The sequence below is a fragment of the Tachypleus tridentatus genome, chromosome 7 (assembly GCF_004210375.1).
Source record: "Tachypleus tridentatus isolate NWPU-2018 chromosome 7, ASM421037v1, whole genome shotgun sequence".
NCBI lineage: Eukaryota > Metazoa > Arthropoda > Merostomata > Xiphosura > Limulidae > Tachypleus > Tachypleus tridentatus.
Window position 1 is genome coordinate 167,372,576 of NC_134831.1, and position 20,862 is coordinate 167,393,437.

The 20,862-nt window shown below is 33.0% G+C and overlaps 1 protein-coding gene across 2 annotated transcripts; it reads right to left on the bottom strand.

Moving 5' to 3' along the window:
- Positions 1–6,799: 6,799 nt before the first annotated feature.
- On the bottom strand, positions 6,800–13,307 carry LOC143258225 (uncharacterized). Of its 2 annotated transcripts, XM_076517214.1 has the most exons (3): positions 9,077–9,570; positions 8,641–8,707; positions 6,800–7,217 (listed from the first exon to the last, which is right to left on the bottom strand). In XM_076517214.1, the coding sequence occupies exons 1-3, from the start codon at positions 9,311–9,313 to the stop codon at positions 7,081–7,083; spliced, it is 441 nt and encodes a 146-aa protein (XP_076373329.1). In that variant the 5' UTR covers positions 9,314–9,570; the 3' UTR covers positions 6,800–7,080. The 2 variants fall into 2 exon arrangements, 1 of the variants encoding a protein (XP_076373329.1); XR_013032213.1 differs by lacking the exons at positions 8,641–8,707; positions 9,077–9,570 and adding an exon at positions 12,826–13,307 and having other exon boundaries at positions 7,079–7,217.
- Positions 13,308–20,862: the final 7,555 nt, after the last annotated feature.

Sequence of the window (20,862 nt, forward strand, 5' to 3'; positions counted from 1 at the left end):
AGTGCATGGAGGTGTTACACTGTTGGCTGACCAGCATGTTTCCTCCAAATCCTTTTCACACGACACATCCTTGAAGGCCATAGCCGTCAGAGTTTCCTTGGGTTGTACCATCACTGTTTGTTTTCTCTCTCTGTCGCCAGGACAGGCCTGTGTTTAAGTGGACCTTTATGCCTAATTGAACAGTTGCCGTCTCTCTTTTTAATTCTGGGAGAATTTGATGAACGTAATCTCCTCTAGGGAAGTGCTAATATTAATGTTAGGTGTGTTTCAGTAGAGCGTATGCTCTCTGATCATTACTTTAATTCATTTACTTGCTTTACTTCATTTCATCTCATAATTTGCTCCTCTTCATTATTTCCCCACTTTTCATGAATGGTTGACAATAACTCACGAGTCAGTGATCATTTTCATGTGTTAGCCATCCCTATATTACTTGTATGAGATCAGAAGGAAGGCAGATAGTAATCACCGTCCATCGCACACTGTTGGTGATCTTTTTACATACAAAGTGCACAATAAACCGAATCATATAACGACTCTGTGGCTGAAAAGGGCCGCACGTTCTATGAAACGGGGATTCGATTTCTTGACCGAAAAAATTCGATTTGAGCTCACTAACAACCTGGTCATACCTGGACGGTATAAATACTCTTGGTCCTGTGTCACGACATACTCCTGTTTTTCACATGACAGAAGTCATTCCTACTAGTTCCTAAGGCTTTACAGCTTCAAACATGTTGAACTCTTACCTAATTATTTGTGATGGTTAATTTCAAAGTCCAGCTTTATTGACAGTTCAACTGTAAATATTCTTAAATAGCCTCCTAAAGGGAATTTTTATGGTTAGTTAATAAAGTATATGTGTTTTCTGTTGTAACAATTACACCGCAACACTACTATACATTTTTCATCATTAAATACATAAAATCAAACACTAAACGACTTCTTTTTCTTTACAATTTAGATTCTGATTATAGTTCCAATTTTTATACAGTTCAACAGTATAGGATATAAACAGCCTAACACCAGAAAAACACATCGTTATATCACAGTGTAAGTTTGTTTTTTTTAATTTCGCACAATGCTACTCGAGGACTATCTCTGCTAGTCGTCCCTAATTTAGTAGTGTAAGACTAGAGGGAAGGCAGCTAGTCATTACCACCCACCGCCAACAAATAGTGGGATTGACCGCCGCATTATAACGCCCCCACGGCTGACGGGGATGCGAACCCGCGACCCTCAGAATACGAGTCGCACGCCTTAACACGCTTGGCCATGCCGTGTCACCAAAATGTAAAAATACGTTTTGTGTACAATAAATGGTCCATAATAATACTGTTGATACTTCTGTATGAGAGACGTTTAATAAAATACCAAATGACATCCTGTCCTTGTTTATTTGTTGTTGTTTTTAATTAAGCACAAAACTATACAATGGACTAGCTGTACTCTGACTACCATGGGTGTCGAAACCCGATTTTTGGCGGTGCTTTCTGTAATTTAACACGTTGGTTTGATTTTAAGTTCCGGCGTTAAGACAATTACATGAAACTTGCAATATAATAAAAGTAAAAAACTAATTATCCGTATAATGATAATACAGTACACAGGCTACTAACTGTCAGACATAACACTATCCTTGGTTCAGTAAATGAGAACTAAGTGATCTTTTAAAATGTACTATTTCACACTTATTTATGTGTAATGTATCCGTGTAAAATTTAGAAAGCTATTACAACCAATCCAAATTTAACAATACTTTCTATATAATGATAGTCGTAACGCAAGTTTATGTATTTTTTCAAAAGTTAATAGTTGTTTCAAAGTGATCATATTTTAATTATCTGTATGCGAATTGTGTAGAGAATCCTTCTGTTTACGACACGTCGTTTTTTTTCATTTTATTTATTCGAGGGAGGTCTGTGGACTACCATGGATCCTGTCCTGGGCAGATTGGGGAAGTCTTTTCGTTGGAAGAGGATATACCGGAACCAAATGAAGTGGATATTGGGCTTGCCAGAATGACTGTCATGAACAAGATGGGTGGTTTCGAAAATTCATCACGTTTTTTAACCATGGAGGTCCAAAGATTCTTCATATAGTTTGAGAACGATTATTTTCAAAGCACAAAGAGATCCGTCTGCACTATCAGTGTGGTAGTGAAACGAAGTGCAGCAGTTTACGAGCGAGATTAAATGCTGGGCAGCAATTTTCGACCATCAGGGTAAGTTATGTTTTGAATCGTTTTCAAATGCTAAACCTCATTTTCTTCCAACCATTTCGGGCAGAAGGAATATAGGATGTGTGAAAGCCATTATAAATGACGCAATGAAGATCCGTTTAACACTCATAGGCATTGTGGTCCTTGCTACCGCAAAACCCACACATCAAGAAATCAAAACATGATGTCATTGAGTGACAGAACCAATGACACCAGAAACATTTGAGAGTGTTGGGAATGTATTCCTGTAACTTGCAATTAAGGCAACCTTCCTAGATGGTGACAAGTGGACGCAGTTATGTAAATGTTAAAATGAGGACATCTGTGGGCATCGTAATTCTATCTTTGCGAATGGTGATTCACCTAACTGCAGAAACTCTGTAAGTAGAAAAACCAGTGAGAATCTCAGATTCGAGGATATTCTTCAAATGCCTCTCAACAATATCTACTCTTGACGAATTCAAAGTAGCATGTGGTGTGATCTCTATAGGTATATCTTCAATCGCCTTTGACTCTAAAAGGAGTTCGCTGTGTTTACATGTGGATGTTTCTACCAATACGTACCTACAGAAAAGATTTTGGACTGACTCTAGAGAGCCATCAAGTCTCTCTGGTTCCTTCTGAATAATAAAGTGAGACATAATAAAAACAGAAGTTTTGGTGCCCATTAACCCCCTACCATGTAGCCACACTATGAAAAGCAGTACAATTTCAAACAAAGACACTAAAAAGAATGCCACGGTTTCGTGAACACTATACCTAAACACCACCATCAAATACAATGTCCACAAAACCTGTTGAGAACACATAACACTGCTACTTCATTAACGCTAGCCCAAATAGAGCAGCCAATTGAGCCAAGATGGCCACACTAAAGCCGCCTGTCTGCATTAATTCCAGTCAAAGGTTTTGTGTTAGGATTAGACCCCTCAACATCCAGGATCCTCTCCTCCCCTTCACGTGTCACCACCTTCAGCAAACACGTGTGGTGGATGTATGGATCCCTGAGGAGATAAACTAAAAAACAGAACATTCTCTGGGAGGACCCCTCACCACGTACAGGAATCCACACTGAGAGGTCACAGAAATGTTCCAACCTTAGAAACTCTTTGTATAAACAGACAATTCAATAAAAATTACCACATAGAACTGACATAAAAATAGACACCATCATGAAACAGATGATTACTTGCCTACCACGTGTCACTTGCTATGTCTGTTTATATTTAATAATACCGTATTTCGTGGTAATACTTTATTTCATATACATTAAAAACTTTTTGTCAGTAATTAATAATTAGACAATTCCAGATTTTACTATCCATGGAAGTATTGGAAATTACTGGACTCACAATAAGTATTGTAATGAAGGGTAGAGGGCAGCACGGTCAAAAAGATTTGCGCAAGTTATTTAAGCAGAATTAAATTCCATATAACATTCTCTCATATCAATCTAAAGGTTGTTGAAAATTAATATTACTTAAAGAATATAAAACATTAACTGCACTCTGTAAATTATAAAAAATTAGACACTTTATGAAATTTTTGTTCTTGCTTGCCAATAAAAGATATCGAAACCATGTTTTTGAATCAAAAGACTTCTTGACTGTCACTACATTGTGAATGACAAACAATTACAATGTTATTCGTATTAGGGAAGAGTGACGTTGTCCGATATTTTTCGTCATATCAGTTACTGTTTCCTAATTCCAAGTGGATTAAAAGGTATTAATGAATGGAATGAACAATCGTTCAGTGAAATTGTTCGCTGTCCAACACCTTTTTATATCACCCACTGTTGTCTTAAATCGGCAGTCAATGTGTAACCTAAACATCTCTTTCTTCTAATTTTAAATTTTATCCAACAGTTTGAACCACACTTTTTGATAAATGTTTAATCAGTCCTTGAATTGGTCCAAATAGCGCATTTAAACGCTTATCTTACTTATACAATTCGACTGTTTTATTTACAAGTATTTTAATTATTTGGTTTAAATATTTTTCATCTGTTTTATTCAACATATTGTTTTATTTCCTGACACATCATTTAGAACACAGGTGTTTCAACCATGGCTTTTGACTATCATTCCTCTACTTTCTTTTCTTGGGAGTTTGCCAGTTATGTTGTCAACGGGTCGAATGTCTTCTACATTTTTCATAATATACATATCATTGTATTTTAAATTTTACATATCTCTCCTTTCATAAAAGACATATCGGAGGCTATTCATATATATCACATTATATATTTAAATTTCTTTTATATTTTTAAAAGCATTTCAAGATCTAATTCACCACTTATCGTACAAGAAATATGCTAATAATATCCGGAAGAAAAACGTTTTTTTATACAAGTTAAAGTGTAACCAGGACTGCGAAAGGTTTTCATTTAAATTAAAGAAACTCTCCACTGTGGGAGAACAAATAAAGATCGTACATTTCTTGTTCCTCGTGAATCGTTTAGTATGAATTCTGGATGATAAGGTGCTACTGACTGGCTTTATTGTCTGTGATCAGGAATTAAATATTAGGGACGGTAGAAAATAGCTTTAGTGTTTTTTCCCATAAATAGAAAACGTTATATCAAAATTATTTTGTCTTCATCCAAACCTTTATGATTTTCAAGTCATTAAGTTTTGCTATTGTCGTTAAGTGTTAAGGTAAGGTTGAACACAATTGTTTTACTTTTAATATTGTCTTCGTAATTCATGAAGCTAACTTCTAAAACAGCTAATTCAATGTCTTCACATAAACCCCTATGGTATAGAGGTAAGTTTAGGTAGTTATTGTATTTAAATCCTGAAACTTAGGATTTATACTGTGGGAGTGTTATCAAATTGTCACGTAAAGCGTGAAATTAAGATATCTTTCAAAAGTTTAAAACATTTTTTTAAATTTCTGGTGTTACACTTTTTCACAAATAATTTAAATGGCTTCCTCATTCCCTTTCTTCAGTGTTTGTTTTTGTTATTGAAAATATTTCTTTCCTTCTACCAAAAGTCAGGTCTCTAAAGAGATTTTTCACTTAAGTAGCAAATTTCTCTAAGACGAATAACTTTGGTGAGAAATCCAGTTTTTTTTCATTTAGTGGCCATAAAATTCAATTCTTTCAGAATATAATAAAAACAACAAATGTTTATACTCGTTTTGTCTCGTGTGTTGCGTCACTTTTTTTCTACCTGGACTTGATGATTTTCCTTGTGCCAAGACACTTGACATCATGTTGTTATTCTTAACATTATGATCTAAAAATTAGTTTAAATTTGTCTTTAACTTAAGTCTGTGACATCTAAAATTTCTGTTAATCAATAAACTTTGAGGTGATGTCAACTAAACTTAAAACCTTTTCACCATCTGTCCAAGAAGTGTACATTGTACAGTCTCACCTTTTCCAAGAATTACGTAAATGCTCTACGATAAACTGCTTCAGTAAAATTACTTCAATATTGATTCTCACAATATTTTCCACTGTAACTCCATTAAGTGAGTTGAGGAGCTTTAATGTAGTTCTGTTTTGTGCAGAAAGTCTATGCATATTTTGTTTAACTGACATCAGCAGTAGAACATGATTTGTGATTTTCAAGTCATTAAATTTCGTTATGTTTCAGTATTGTCGTTATATGTTAAAGTATGGTTAAACACAAACGTTTTAACTGCTATTATTATTATTTAAAACAGCTATACCAAAGTCTTCAAATAGTTCCTCATGGGACGACAATATCCGGTGTTTTATTGCAAACAAAGAAATCAGCAGGCTGACCAATGTGATTTTGTTCTTACAATAAAGAAAGTCTTCAGATATTTATACTGTTCTGAGATATCAGAGAAATGAAACATTCTGTTGTTCAACTTTTTTGAGTTAAGACAAGAAACTCTTCAGAACCAGTGAATATTAGAAATATCATCATGTAAATTAGGCATCTTTGTTATAATATTAAAATCCTAGATGACCTTTATTAAGTATAATACATATGGTATAGTTTGATTTTATTTATTTTACTCACTTATAGGCCCGGCATGGCTTAGCGCGTTAAGGCGTGCGCTTCGTAATCTGAGGGTCGCGGGTTCGCGCCCGAGTCGCGCCAAACATGCTCGCCCTTCCAGCCGTGGGGGCGTTATAAGTTACGGTCAATCCCACTTTTCGTTGGTAAAAGAGTAGCCCAAGAGTTGGCGGTGGGTGGGATGACTAGCTGCCTTCCCTCTAGTCTTACACTGCAAAATTAGGGACGGCTAGCACAGATAGCCCTCGAGTAGCTTTGTGCGAAATTCCAAAACAAACAAATACTCAGTTATTAAGAAATAATGTTAAATACTTTTATTTAGAATACTTATCGATTCAGCAATTTTTCATTTCAATTTCGAAGTCAACCTCACTTTATGTTGAAAGAAAACATGCCAATTAATCAAAATTACATAAGAAGGTTCTTTGTCAACGGATTCGAACCATAAATTGTCGAATATATAATTCTGAGGAAGTTAGACAGAAGGCAAGTAATTATCACATTATTTGTAAAAGCTAACTAATATTTACTATTAAAATATTCGGTTTCAAAACGTGTTTCAAGCTGCTTGCCGATCTCTTATTGTACATTAACGTTATGATTCTAAATATTTTTAAAGACAGCTACTTGGTTTAAAAGAGGCTTCAAATTCATTTACCTCCATTGAGAAACTGGTAAAACTGAGAACTTATAATGTTAGAATTCAAGTTTCTATCCATCATGAGGTCCCAAAAACACCATTGACAGCTATGTGCTTAATAAAAAAATACATAAATTATTTCTATTGTATATATTTATTGATAATGACATTCCAAGTGAAAACTTTGGTATTATCAGTGTTATTCCCCATCTCTTTTATCACAACTTTCCACCAGCGAATCTATCTCCTAATCCAGGACGAAGTCGAACACCAGAAAAACAACAACAGGTAGGAGGAACATCACAGCAAGTATAATATCCTATACATACGATGACCTCTCGGCAAGTCTCCACAGCTTCTCTCACAAAAGAAAAGTCACATCATTAGAAGACATATTACTGATAATATTTTAAAATTTGTTTTTCGTCACTATTTATTTATTTGTGAAACCTAACCAATAAACATTATGTTTAAAAAATTCTTAACATTATGTCATTTCCAAGTTTAACCAGTGATGTTACAGAACACATCAGAAAATATGATCATATTTAACAGTTACATTAATTTGTTTATTTCGTCAATAAAACCTTCCATCTTTAATTTTTAAACCAATCTACTTTGTTTTCATGATAGTATATCAAGTAAAATTTCAGTGATATATTTTAAGATAATGTTATTCATCAAATTTAATTGTAACACCATGATTACGTGTATAAAACTCTACTTTCAATTGCTTCACCAAAGGTACATAACATCCTCAGAACAGAGATGTTAAGGTAATCTCTATTGGCTAGCTAGCATACTAATTACCGTATTTTACGCTTTGTAGGACGATACAACATATAAGACGCACAATAATTCGGAAAAACAATTCTGAGAAAAGAAAAAAAAAGTTCAGTAACAACTTGATTCAGCCTTAAATATTTTTAACCTAATTAGTACATACATCATATACTCCACAGTATATGGACAATACTAATTAAATTGAATGTTTTATGCTATTGAAATTACTTGTAACGGGTAAGTAATGAGATTACGATGTGTATGAGAGGCAGATTTATGTAGATATTAAGGTAGCCTCTTGCCTTAACCAATCACTTTTGTCTTGGACGATGTATGGGGATTATTTAAGGTATTTTTACAGAAGTTACAGTGCGTCTTACATGGCATAAATTACGGTATATTGTTTTTACAGCTGTAGATTATGTGTTATAAAAAACAAGTCCACAACACATCTATCACCTAGCAGCTGTCCTAATAATGTAAATGTTATATTATACAGTCGTTATTTAACAACAAACACATCTCAAACAATAATCTGTTATTTTATTGTTAATATTTCTTACTTTTAATTTTATATTCAGTTGTAGCAACAAAGAGAATTTCAATTAAAATATTTACATTAAATGTTATTAGGAGAGATGCTATAAAAGAGCATGGTTGTGTAATCCTAGATTGCTGTATCATACATAAAACCATTTTGCATCAACTTAAATTTTCACGTTTAATTGCTGTAACTTATATAGTCTTTAACAGAAGTATATTATTTTATTACATTATTTTATTAGAAACGTAGATAATATTTGAATTTGTATATACGCATATTTCTTATAAACTATTTTACTTTTATTAAATATTAAGGAACAAACCTCCATAAGAAACAAGAAATAAACATTGTAATAGGTTTTGAAAAAATAAAGACAAACGTAACTTATAATTTCTATCATAACAGATATACTGAGTGTGTGAATTCAGGTTTAAAGAATTTATTATCTCACCTGGAGTTGCTTCCAACAGTGTTATAAATATCAAAAGTATAATTGTTGTAGTTTTCTTTTTTCCGATCTGTTAAAATCAATATTAATGTAAATGGTGAAATGTAACTTTTAACGAAGCTTAAAATAAAACCTCAAAAGTTAGTACAACCCATAAATTCTATATCTTTCTAGCAACAGATAAATCAAAACAACACTTAATTTTATGCACGGAAGAAGGAAGTTATAGTAGAAACAGTTTCACGATCTATTACAGGGACACAATAATCATTGTAATAACCGCTCGACGTCTGATGTATAATTCTTTAACGATAAAAATTTCAATTTATAACAATAAATTTTGTTTGATATTTAAAATTTTCACAATCTTTATGTTTTTAACTTAAGAAAAGTTTATATCTAACAACCAAAAGTTCAAAAAGGGGGCCCCGAAAGTTACCCATTTAATGTTTTGCCCGGTCGGCTCCAAGGGCGCTCGCTGGTCTCCAAAAGGAAAGTCTCCTTTGTCCAGCGTTGCCACATATTGCCCATTTCGAAGATGTTGTGGATACTCTATTTGCCCTCCCCCCACGGTAGTGTTCAGGTCGTCAATTGCCGCTAAGGGTAGCGAGGCCGCAGGCACCACTGATGCGATGGAGCGCGAATGAAGAGAGTTCACCCGGAAGGTCATAGCCATACGGACCTACAATGTTACAGCACACAAACACACACACAAATGGAACACTCTTACACCACCCACGAGCGAAACAACACTCGACCAAAGTCCAGAGCCTTAACACGCTACAGTACACGGTGTAAAAAAAAAAAAGACATACATAAACTGCCATATCGGGCACAGGGAAAGATGGCAACAAAACAACGAACCACAATTACGGATCCAAAGTGCCCTAACAAGAAATACTACGAGGGACCGTCACACAATCAACAACTTCCACAAAATTTTATTGGAATGTAAATTTTCAGTTAAACTACGATCCTGATACTCAACTATTATAGTTGTATTTTTAATGAGATGCTCAGTTATAAGAACATCACAACCAATCAGAATGCTTCTAGTTACAGCTGACGTCAAGAATCAAATTGCAGTATTACACGGATATGTAAAGAGACACGCACTGAACCAATAGCAAACTGTAAGTGATTATTTGTTATTTACATGTACAACATTTCTGTTAACGTAGCTCATGTCGTTGTGAAAATAACTTTGAAACTGCGAGTGGAAATGCAGTTGTGTGATAAGGGATGAATGGATAATACCACGTAAATAAGGAAAAACTCATTCAACCATCAGACACACAGTTCATACATACTGAATATACACAAATAATTTATGTATAAAAAATTCGTCTGGGACACACCTAGTTACCAGGTAACACATTTCAAAAATAAAAAAATCATTATTTATCAATAATTTAAGTTCGAGGTCCAGCTATATTGATAGTTTAACTCAATACGTCTTGAAACAGCCTCCTAACGGGAAAGTGTATAGCAAGATGTGTTTTCTGGGGTTTATCACTACATTCTAAAACTGCGATTTATCTTTCATCATTAGGTACATAAAATAAAATACTAAATAGCTTCCTCTGCTGTACAATTTAGACTATGGTTCAACTTTTAGACAGTTGAATAGTATAGGGTTCTAAATAGAATGAGACCAGAAAAATATGTCGTTATATCACAGTGTAAGAATATGTTTTGCATGTAATAACTGGTCCATACTTATATTGTATAGACTTCAATACGAGAGACGTTTAATAAAATACCAAACCACTCCCTGTACTTGTTTGGTTGGTTTGTTTTGGAATTAAGCACAAAGCTGTACAATGGATTTCCTTGGTGTTTCCCACAATGGTATCAAAACCTGGATTTTAGTAGTGTTTCCTACACTTAAACACGTTTGTTCAGTTTCAAGTTCCGGCGTTAACACAATTACATGTAAGATGCTATGTAATCAAACTAAGAAACTTATTATTCGTATAATAATAATACAGTACCCAAGAAACCAATTGTCAAACGTACGTACCACTATCCTTGGTTCAGTAAATGAAAACTTACTAATCTTTTCAAATTTATTTCACACCAATTTATGTGTAATGTGTTTTGTAATGTAATATGTCAGTGTAAAATTTAAAAAGCAACCCACATTTAAGAATAATTTCTATATAATAATAGTCTTTACACGAGTTTAGGTGAATGTTTTTTATATATAAATAGATAACAGACTGACTTTACAAAAATATTAAGATGACTTTTAATAATTTTTCAAATGTATCAAATTTCAAACGAGTTAAAGTTATTTAATATATAATCGTATGTTCTTGTTTTTTACCCTGTTTATACTAGTTGAGTACAGACTATTCAATTGTGTAGTTTTTGTCGTAATTAAATTTCAATAAATGTAGAACACAAATCCTGTGTACACTAAAGATAATTATGTCAAGGTTATAAAAGCTGAAACATCAACACTTTCCTACACATATATCATATAGGTAAGTGACCACTTTTGCTGTCTTCTGTGTATTGTGCCCTCACAGCCTCCTTCAGGTTTTTCAGCTGTAAACACCAGATAGCAGAAACATTACAATAAACAAAATGTCTTGAACATATAATGCCATCTCCGTAAGTCCCACCAGCTAAAGACTGTGAAGAAAAGCGTTGTTAATCGTAATAAGTCATGGTGGCTTGAGTTGACCAGAGAATACAGCAATGTTATCCAAGGACAGACCCAATTCTTCCAACTGCGCCCGTATACGTAGGCCAAAAGGAGCAATGGCAGATCGTCTGTTCTGAAAAAGCAAGACTCACAGAGTAAGAAACATACAACCCCAGGTGTAATGCTGGGGTAGAGATCGATATTTCGAAGCATACAGTAAAGATAGTTCAATCGGCGGAGGTGTAGATACTAATCACACAACTTCATTTTCGCTTACAGTTTAAAAAATTTTTTCCACCACTACATCACTACGTGTTAACTATACGTTAACAGAAATGTTTTACATGTAAATAACAAATAATCACTCCCAGTTTTGTATTAGCTGAGTGTGTGTCTCTCTGCATATCTCTATGATAGTGTAATTTTATTCTTGACGTCAACTGTTATAAGAATCATATTGATTGGTTGTGATATTTCTGGAAATAAGCATCTCATTAAAATACATCTATAATAGTTGAGTATAAGGATCATAGTCTAATTGTATATTTACACTCCAATGAAACGTAGTGTTGTAGCAACAAAGAGAATTTCAGTTAAAATATTTACTTTAAATGTTATAAGGAAAGGTGTTATAAAGATCATGGTTGTGTAATCCTAGGTTGCTGTATGACATAATTTAAATTTTCACGTTGAATTGCTGTAAATTATATAGTCTTCAACAGAAGTATATTATTTTATTACATTCTTTCATTAGAAACGTAGATAATATTTGAATTTGTATATACACATATTTGTTATAAACTATTTTATTTTTATTAAATATTATGTAACAAACCTCCATAAGAAACAAGAAATAAACATTTTAATAAGTTTTGAAAAAGTAAAGAAAAACGTAACTTGTAATTTCTATCATAACAGATAAACTGTGTGTGTGAATTCAGGTTTAAAGAATTTACGATCTAACCTGGAGTTGCTTCCAACAGTGTTATAAACATCAAAAGTATAATTGTTGTAGTTTTCATTTTTCCGATCTGTTAATATCAATATTAATGTAATTAGTGAAATGAAACTTTTAACGAAGTATAAATTAAAACCTCAAAAGTTAGTACAACCTATGAATTCTATATCTTTCTAGCAACAGATATATAAGAACAACACTTAATTTTATGCACGGAAGAAGGAAGTTACAGTAGAAACAGTTTCACGATCTATTACAGGGACACAATAATCATTGTAATAACCGCTTGACATTTAATGTATGATTTTTGAACGACAAAAATTTCAATTTATAACAATAAATTTTGTTTGATATTTAAAATGTTTTCATCCTTCATGTTTTCAACATGAAAGATATAAAAAAGTTTATATCTAACAACCAAGAACAATACCCGACCGATCAATCAAAACATACAGAAAGTTTAACAATAGATAGAAAAACGGTAAAGTCACCATGAAGGTAGCGAAATGTTAAATTGTAAACTGAAAACAAAAACACGTCGTGGGACAGTTCAAAAGGGGTCGCCCCGAGAGCTTACTCATTTAAAGTTTTGCACGGTCGGCTCCAACGGCGCTCGCTGGTCTCCAAAAGGAAAGTCTCCTTTGTCCAGCGTTGCCACATATTGCCCATTTCGAAGATGTCGTGGATACTCTATTTGCCTACCCCCCACGGTAGTATTTAGGTCGTCAATTGCCGCTAAGGGTAGCGAGGCCGCAGGCACCACTAGTAGGATGGAGCGCGAATGAACGGAGTTCAAATGGAAGGCCATAGCCATACCAACCTACGATGTAGCAGCACACAAACACACACACAAATGGAACACTCTTACACCACCCACGATCGAAACAACTCTCGACCAAAGTCCACGGACTTAACACGCTACAGTAAACGGTGTAAAAAAAACATACACAAACTGCCATATCGGGCACAGGGAATAATGGCAACAAAACAACGAACCATAATTACGGATCCGTAGTGCCCTAACAAGAAATACCACGAGGGACCGTCACACAATCAGCAACTTCTACAACGTTTTATTGGAGTGTAAATATACAGTTAAACTATGATCCTGATACTCAACTATTACAGTTGTATTTTTAATGAGATGCATAGTTATAAGAACATCACAACCAATCAGAATGCTTCTGGTAACAGCTGGCGTCAAGAATCAATTTGTAGTATTACATAGATATGCAGAGAGATAAACACAGAACCATTAGCAAACTGTAAGTGATTATTTGTTTTTACAAGTAAAACATTTCTGTTAACGTGACTCATGTAGTTGTGGAAATAACTTTGAAACTGCAAGTGGAAATGAAGTTGTGTGACAAGGGATGAATGGATAATACCACGTAAATAAGGAAAAATTAATTCAAACATCAGACACCCAGTTCATACATACTGAATATACACAAATAATTTATGTATAAAAAATTCGTCTGGGACACACTTAGTTACCAGGTAATACATTAAAAAAATCAAGTATCATTTTCCATTATTTACCAATAATTTAAGTTCGAGGTCCAGCTATATTGATAGTTTAACTTAATACATCCTGAAATAGCCTCCTAACGGGAAAGTGTAAAGCTAGATGTGTTTTCTGGGGTTTATCACTACATTCTAAAACTGCTATTTATCTTTCATCATTAGGTATATAAAATAAAATACTAAATTGCTTCCTCTGCTGTACAATTTAGATTATGGTTCAACTTTTAGACAGGTGAACAGTATAGGGTTCTAAGTAGAATGACACCAGAAAAATGTGTCGTTATATCATAGTGTAAGAATATCTTTTGTATGCAATAACTGGTCCATACTTTCCATACTTATATTGTATATACTTCTATGCGAGAGACGTTTAATAAAATACCACACCACTTCCTGTACTTGTTTGGTTGGTTTGTTTTGGAATTAGCACAAAGCTGTACAATGGATTACCTGGGACCTGCTGACAATGGTATCTAAACCGGGTTTTTAGCAGTGCTTCCAATACCTAAACACATTAGTTCAGGTTTATGTTCCGGCGTTAAAAGAATTACATGTAAGATGCTATGTAATCAAACTAAGAAACTTATTATTCGTATAATAATAACACAGTACCCAAGCAACCAATTATCAAACGTACCACTATCCTTGGTTCAGTAATTGAAAACTTACTAATATTTTCAAATTTATTATTTCACACCAATTTATGTGTAATGTATTTTGTAGTGTAGTATGTTCGTGTAAAATTTAAAAACCAACCCTCATTTAACAATAATTTCTATATAATAATAGTCTTTACACGAGTTTAGATAAATGTTTATATACACAATAGTAAACAGACTGACTTTACAACAATATTAAGATGACTTCTAATAATTTTTCAAATGTATCAAAGTTCAAACGAGTTATAGTTATTCAACATATAATCGTATGTTCTTCTTTTTACCATGTTTATATTCTTTGTGTACGGGCTATTCAAGTATATAGTTTTTGTTATAGTTAAATTTCAATAAATGTAGTACACAAATCCTGTGTACAATGAAGATAATTATGTCAAGGTTATAAAAGCCGAAACATCAACACTTTCCTACATATATATATCATATAGATAAGGACCGCTTTTGCTGTCTTCTGTGTATTGTGCTCTCACAGCCTCCTTCAGGAATTTCAGCTGTGAACACTAGGTGGCAGAAACATCACAATAAACAAAATGTCTTGAACATATAATGCCATCTCGGCAAGTCTTACAAGCTAAAGACTGTGAAGAAAAGCGTTGTTAATCGTAATAAGTCAGGGTGGCATGGGTTGACCAGAGAATACAGCAATGTTATCTAAGGACAAACCCAATTCATCCAACTGCGCCCGTATACGAAGGCCAAAATGAGCAATGGCAGATCGTCTGTTCTGAAAAAGCACGACCCACAGGGGAAGGCAAATATAACCTCAGATGTAATGCTGTGGTAAGGATCGAAATTTCGAACCATACAGTAAAGACAGTTCAATCGGCGGAGGTGAAGAGGTCTTTCAAAATGCCATACATCTTTATAGTATCATAAGCTTGTAAAGATCAAAGAATGTTAAAACAAGATGTTGTCATATGATAAAGGCTTTTCTTATTGACGTTTCAAATTGAAGCAGGTGGCCCAGGATGGAGTGCTGTCGTTGGAACCTACACTTTGTGGGCGAGAGGAGGTTGTTTGATTCGTGGAACAAAATAAGACGAACATTAACCATCCTCTCTAAGGTCTAACAGAGACAGCTCGGTAAACCAATTGGACTGTAGTTTGAAGACATTTTGTGCTTAGAGAAAGATAGGACAATACCCTGGTGCCACTGAAGAAAAAAAAAACAAAATAATAGCAAAAGAAGTAGGAAATAGATGGCGAATCATCTCGTAGGTTATATCATCAGGTTCGACCGATGAACTGCCAACCGATGAAGAGCCAGTTTGAGTTCCACCAGTATAAAAAGGCGATTATACTCGTAGATAAAGTTAGCTCAAAATGAAAGATCTGATCGCTCTGATCGAGTCTTGATGGCTAATGAGGTGGAGGATGAAGCAGAAATGCGAGATACGTGGCAAAATTAAGAACGTCTTACTTGACACGAGATACAATAAAACAAAAACAATTTTTTTTCCACTAGTCAGGCATGATAATGGTCGGAATAATGATAGAAAGAAAAAAAATTTACGTTCTAGGTATTTTTTCGCTACTTCAACAATTGAGTGAAAGTTCTTTGTCAGTGCTCTCCTCTGTCTTTCAAACACAACTTTTGATTTAACCCTAATAATTTCCTATGCTTTTACTTCACAACATTGTACATTTTAGAGGTTAATAAAGTGATGAAAACATATAGTAGATTATATTAAGCATTTTAATGCAGTTTTAAGTATAATATTATACATGGAACTTTATATCACTTATCGTATAGAAATATAAAGTGAAATGTGATATATAATATAAATTATCACTTTCTCCAAATCAAGGAACATAACTCACAGTTCAGTAAAACAGTTTCAATCAGTTATAAAACTGAATCAATACTATGAACAAAAATATTAGGAAAGTTTTATTTTATTTTTCCGGTATCTAAATGTTAAATTTAGATGCTCAACAAGATTCAAGTAATAAATATTATTGTATATTTCTGATTTTCAAGAGTTACCGTAAATCAGATAGTGAACGAAGATATTTATACTGAATTATCAATACAGTAACAAATAAAACAAGTCGTTTTGTTTGGTTTTTGGGAAGTTTGTAGCTGTACAAGTCAACTGTGGCTACAAGAGAAATTGAACCATCAAAGTAAACCTCAGAAAAAAGCATTGGCTTTCCAAGAATCAAATGAATGTTTTTGAAATACTTAGGTATCTTCAGTGTGGAAATTATATTGTATAAATATTTAGGTGAGATACCGTGATAAAACATTTTCAACTGATGAGTATTTTATAGTCAAAACTAATTAAATATTATTCTCTTCTTTGTTCATAAAAACAGGTAACGCATATTGGGAAACTGATATAAATCTTTCTAATGTAGGTTAAAAACACATAGAATTAAATGTCCATTCTTTAAATTTATAATCTCCCAGTTTTAATGTCACGTTACTTTGTAAAATTTCTCTTCAATCTAATAAAATACTTAATAAAATCATTTTATTAGAGCTTTATTTTACGTGACCATCTGGTTAACATGCGTAAAGTAGAAATTCTAAGTTTCTTAAAATTCCCTACCCAGTGTTTAAATTCGTGTACCCTTTATTACGTTAAAAACTATACCGCTGAATAGATAGTACGCAAGTAACAAAGGAATTGAACAACATTCAATTATGTATTGAATATCTTTAACGTACAATTACCCTTTGCAGTATGAAGGTTCTTGTACGCTACAAGAGTTACAGTTAAATTACACATCTTGGTTTGATAACAGTAGTCCAAGAAGTGGCGGAGGGCAATATCAGAGAAACTGTACACTGTTTCTTAGACTGCGATATTTAGAAGCAGATGTTTAGTTCAGACCGTCAGATAAAAGACAATGTGGAGAAAACTATTAAATGTTCTTACATGTATACTTGTATTTATATTATTAAAAATAGCACATAAAATAAAAATTTTAAATCCGCGAATCTCCAAATTTTGAACAACATAATAGAAATTTGTTTTACATTTTTCGTCAGTTCGTAAAAGAAAATAAATTATGTTACGAACTTCTTCGCCACAATCTTAACAGCTTTAAATATTGATAGAGACGTCGAACTAGAAATGTACGATCATTATTTGTTCTCCAACAGTGAATAGTTAAAAAAAAAAAGTTTTTCAGACTAATACAAACTTTATCCTGTCCTGGTTGCATTTTAAATTACATAAAAAAGTTTCATTTCAGGATATTTCTTGTGCGGTAATTGCTGAAGCAGCTGTTGAAATGTTATTATAAATACAAAAAAAAATTAGATATTTAATATACTGGGTATGTAGAGTCTACGATTTGTGATTTATAAAAGAAAAATATGTAAAACTTAAAATATATTGATATTTTTAAGATGAAAAATGTAGAAGGCGTTCCACATAATTGACAATAGTAAATAAAGCAGTTGAAGGGTATGAGCAAGAATAGCGTTTGTATGAATTATTTGCACTAACAAAAGAACTGATGAAACATTTATTTAATAGTGTGGTTGAAACTATAATATAAAAATTAAAATGAGAAGAAATAGATGGTTAGTTTACAGATTGACTGCCAATTCAAGACAACAGTAAGTCAATGAGAATACTAGAGTTTTGACCTAGAATTCCATTATCAATAAAATATACAAATAATTCCTGTGTTTGTTTTTTATTAAGCATAAAGCTGACAATGGTTTGTTGTGACCACACAAGGATATAAACCTGAAGCTTAACATCATTAGTTCTTAATGTTAACAGTTTCTCAAAAAAAAGCAAATGAATTTGAAGCCTTTTACAAACCAAGAAATTGCCTAAAAAATATTTTAAAATATTTCGAATGGTCATATGAGTGTATGATAAGAGGTCGGCAAGCAGTTTAAAACACTTTATGAAACCGGTTTTTAAAAAAGTAAATATTAGATAGCTCTAACAAATAATTTGATAATTACTTGCCTTCTGGTTAACTTGCACAGAACTATAAATCCGAGAGTTTATGGTTCTGATCCCGTTGACGAAAAACTTTTCTAAGCAATTTTATTAATTGACATGTTTTCTATCGAAATAACAGGAGGTTGAAATAAAAAAACTGCTGAATAGATATGTATTCTAAATAAAGGTGTTTAATATTATTTCTCTGTAGCTGTGTAAAATGTATAAAACCAAACTATACCCAAATGTGTTGTACAAAATTAATGTTATCTAGGTTTTAACATTATAACAAAGATATTTAGATCAAGTAGTGATATTTCTCATATTCCCTGGTTCTGAGGAGTTTCTTGTTTGTTAACAATAAAGTTTGACGCCAGAATGTTTCATTTCTGCGATATGACAGAACGGTATAAATATCTGAAGACCTTATTTGTCTGTTGTTAAAACAAATCTACATTAGCCTGTCTGGTGATTTCACTGTGGGCAATAAAACTCCGGATTTATCGTCCAATGGGGGACTATTTGAAGACTTTGTAATAGCTGTTTGAAAACCTTGTTTCACCTAGTTAAAAAATAGTAAGTTTAACGTTTGTGTTCAACCTTACTTCAGTATTTAATGACAACAGTAAAACATTACAAAACTTAATGACTTGGATAGTAGAAATCATGTTTCTGCTTCTTCGTCAATTATCCTAAAGAAACAGGAATATTTTTGCAGAAAACAGAACTACACCTCAACTACACAACTCATTTCATATGGCTACAGTAGAAAATCTTGTGAGAATCAATATTGAAGCAATTTCAGTTGAAAAGTGTATCCTAGAGAATTTTCGTAATCCTCGAAAAAAGGTGAGAATGACCAAAGTACACTTCCTGGACAAATGGTGAAGATATTTTTATTTTTGGTAATATTAACTCAAACATTATTCAATATGAAAGACTTTAGAGGTCACAACCTCAAGTTAAAGGTAAATTTCAACTAATTTTTATAACCATCAAGTAGAGAACAACAATATGTTGACAAGTGTCTAGAAGAAAAGAAGAACAGAACAAGTCAGGGTACAAGAACAGTGAAGCAAAACACAAGACATTGCAAGTATGAACACGAGTTGTTGTTTTTATTATATTCTGAAGGAATTGAATTTGGAGGCAACAAACTGACACTAAAAAGTAGATTTCACACAAAAATCGTTAGTCTTTGAGCCATTTGATCCTTGGAAAAAAATCTCTTTAGAGACCCAACTTAGGGTTGATGGAAATAAATGTTTCAAATAACAATAAAAACACTGAAGAAAGGGAATGAGGAAGTGACTTAAATTATTGGTGAAAAAGTGTGACGCCAGACATTTTAAAGTAATGTAAAGAAATTAGCGTCTCAACTATAAATTACAAAATTTTAAAATCAAACTTTGAGCTGAACTAAGAAACAAAGTTCCTCAACTGCTAATTCTAATATTTTTGCGTAAGAGCCGTACAAGGCCTTCTACTTAGAACTATGAAACCACGAACTCATTGTTCTTGCCTCGTTGACATATGATCAGTCTACACAATATTCATGTGTGGTTGTGACGTCTAATACATTATAGGAATTATTGTTAAATTCTTGTTCTAGAAATGTTTTGAACTTTCGACGGATATGTTGATTTCTTGATGTATTACGTATTAATGATTTTGAAAAAGTACATTAAAATAAATTATATGTTTTCATCTTTTGATCGATAAACAGTTTTACGACTGACAATTAAAAAAGGTCCGTTTTAATGTGTCGGGTATGTCGTTATATAAAATTTGAAATAGGAATTAATCATATACTGTTCATAGACACTGGGTGTACGTTACCGGATTTCCGTTGTTTTGGATTTTTTAGGGTGTCTTTCAAAAATCTTTGTACATGGGCTTTCATTGTAAAGTTTGATATATGTGTACTGATGTGGAAAGGTTGGGGAAGGAATCGAAAAATAATGTAATACACAAAACTTTACTTTAATGGAAGTTTTCTCACACACTCATCTCAAGTCGGTGGTGGAAGACGATTCTACACACTTGTCCTTGTATTATTACCACAATTCTGAACGTCCCACTGTTGGACTAGACCCGGTTTATTTCACTAGTTATGAGGGTGAGTGTTTTTACAAGCTGTCTTTCCTATTGTCTAAAACTTCAAAATTAGGGGCGGCTAGTTTCGCAAGAAATTAAAAAAAAAGAAAAAAACGTAGTGGTTGATTAGGATTCTTACAGATGATGTTATTATAGAAACAAGAACAGGAATTAGAAATTTAACGTTCTTGATATTGTTTAATCTTCTTTAATAATCGAGTGAAGCGTCAATCTTTGTACTGCCCTCTACTTTAAAAAAAATTTTTTTGAAGTTAACGTTAGAAGTTTTTACGCTTTAACTTTCCAATATGATAAATTCTAGAGGTTAATAGAGTATTTACAATACTTGTTTAGAATTTTACATAACATTTCAAAAGGAATTTCAAGTAAAATATTATA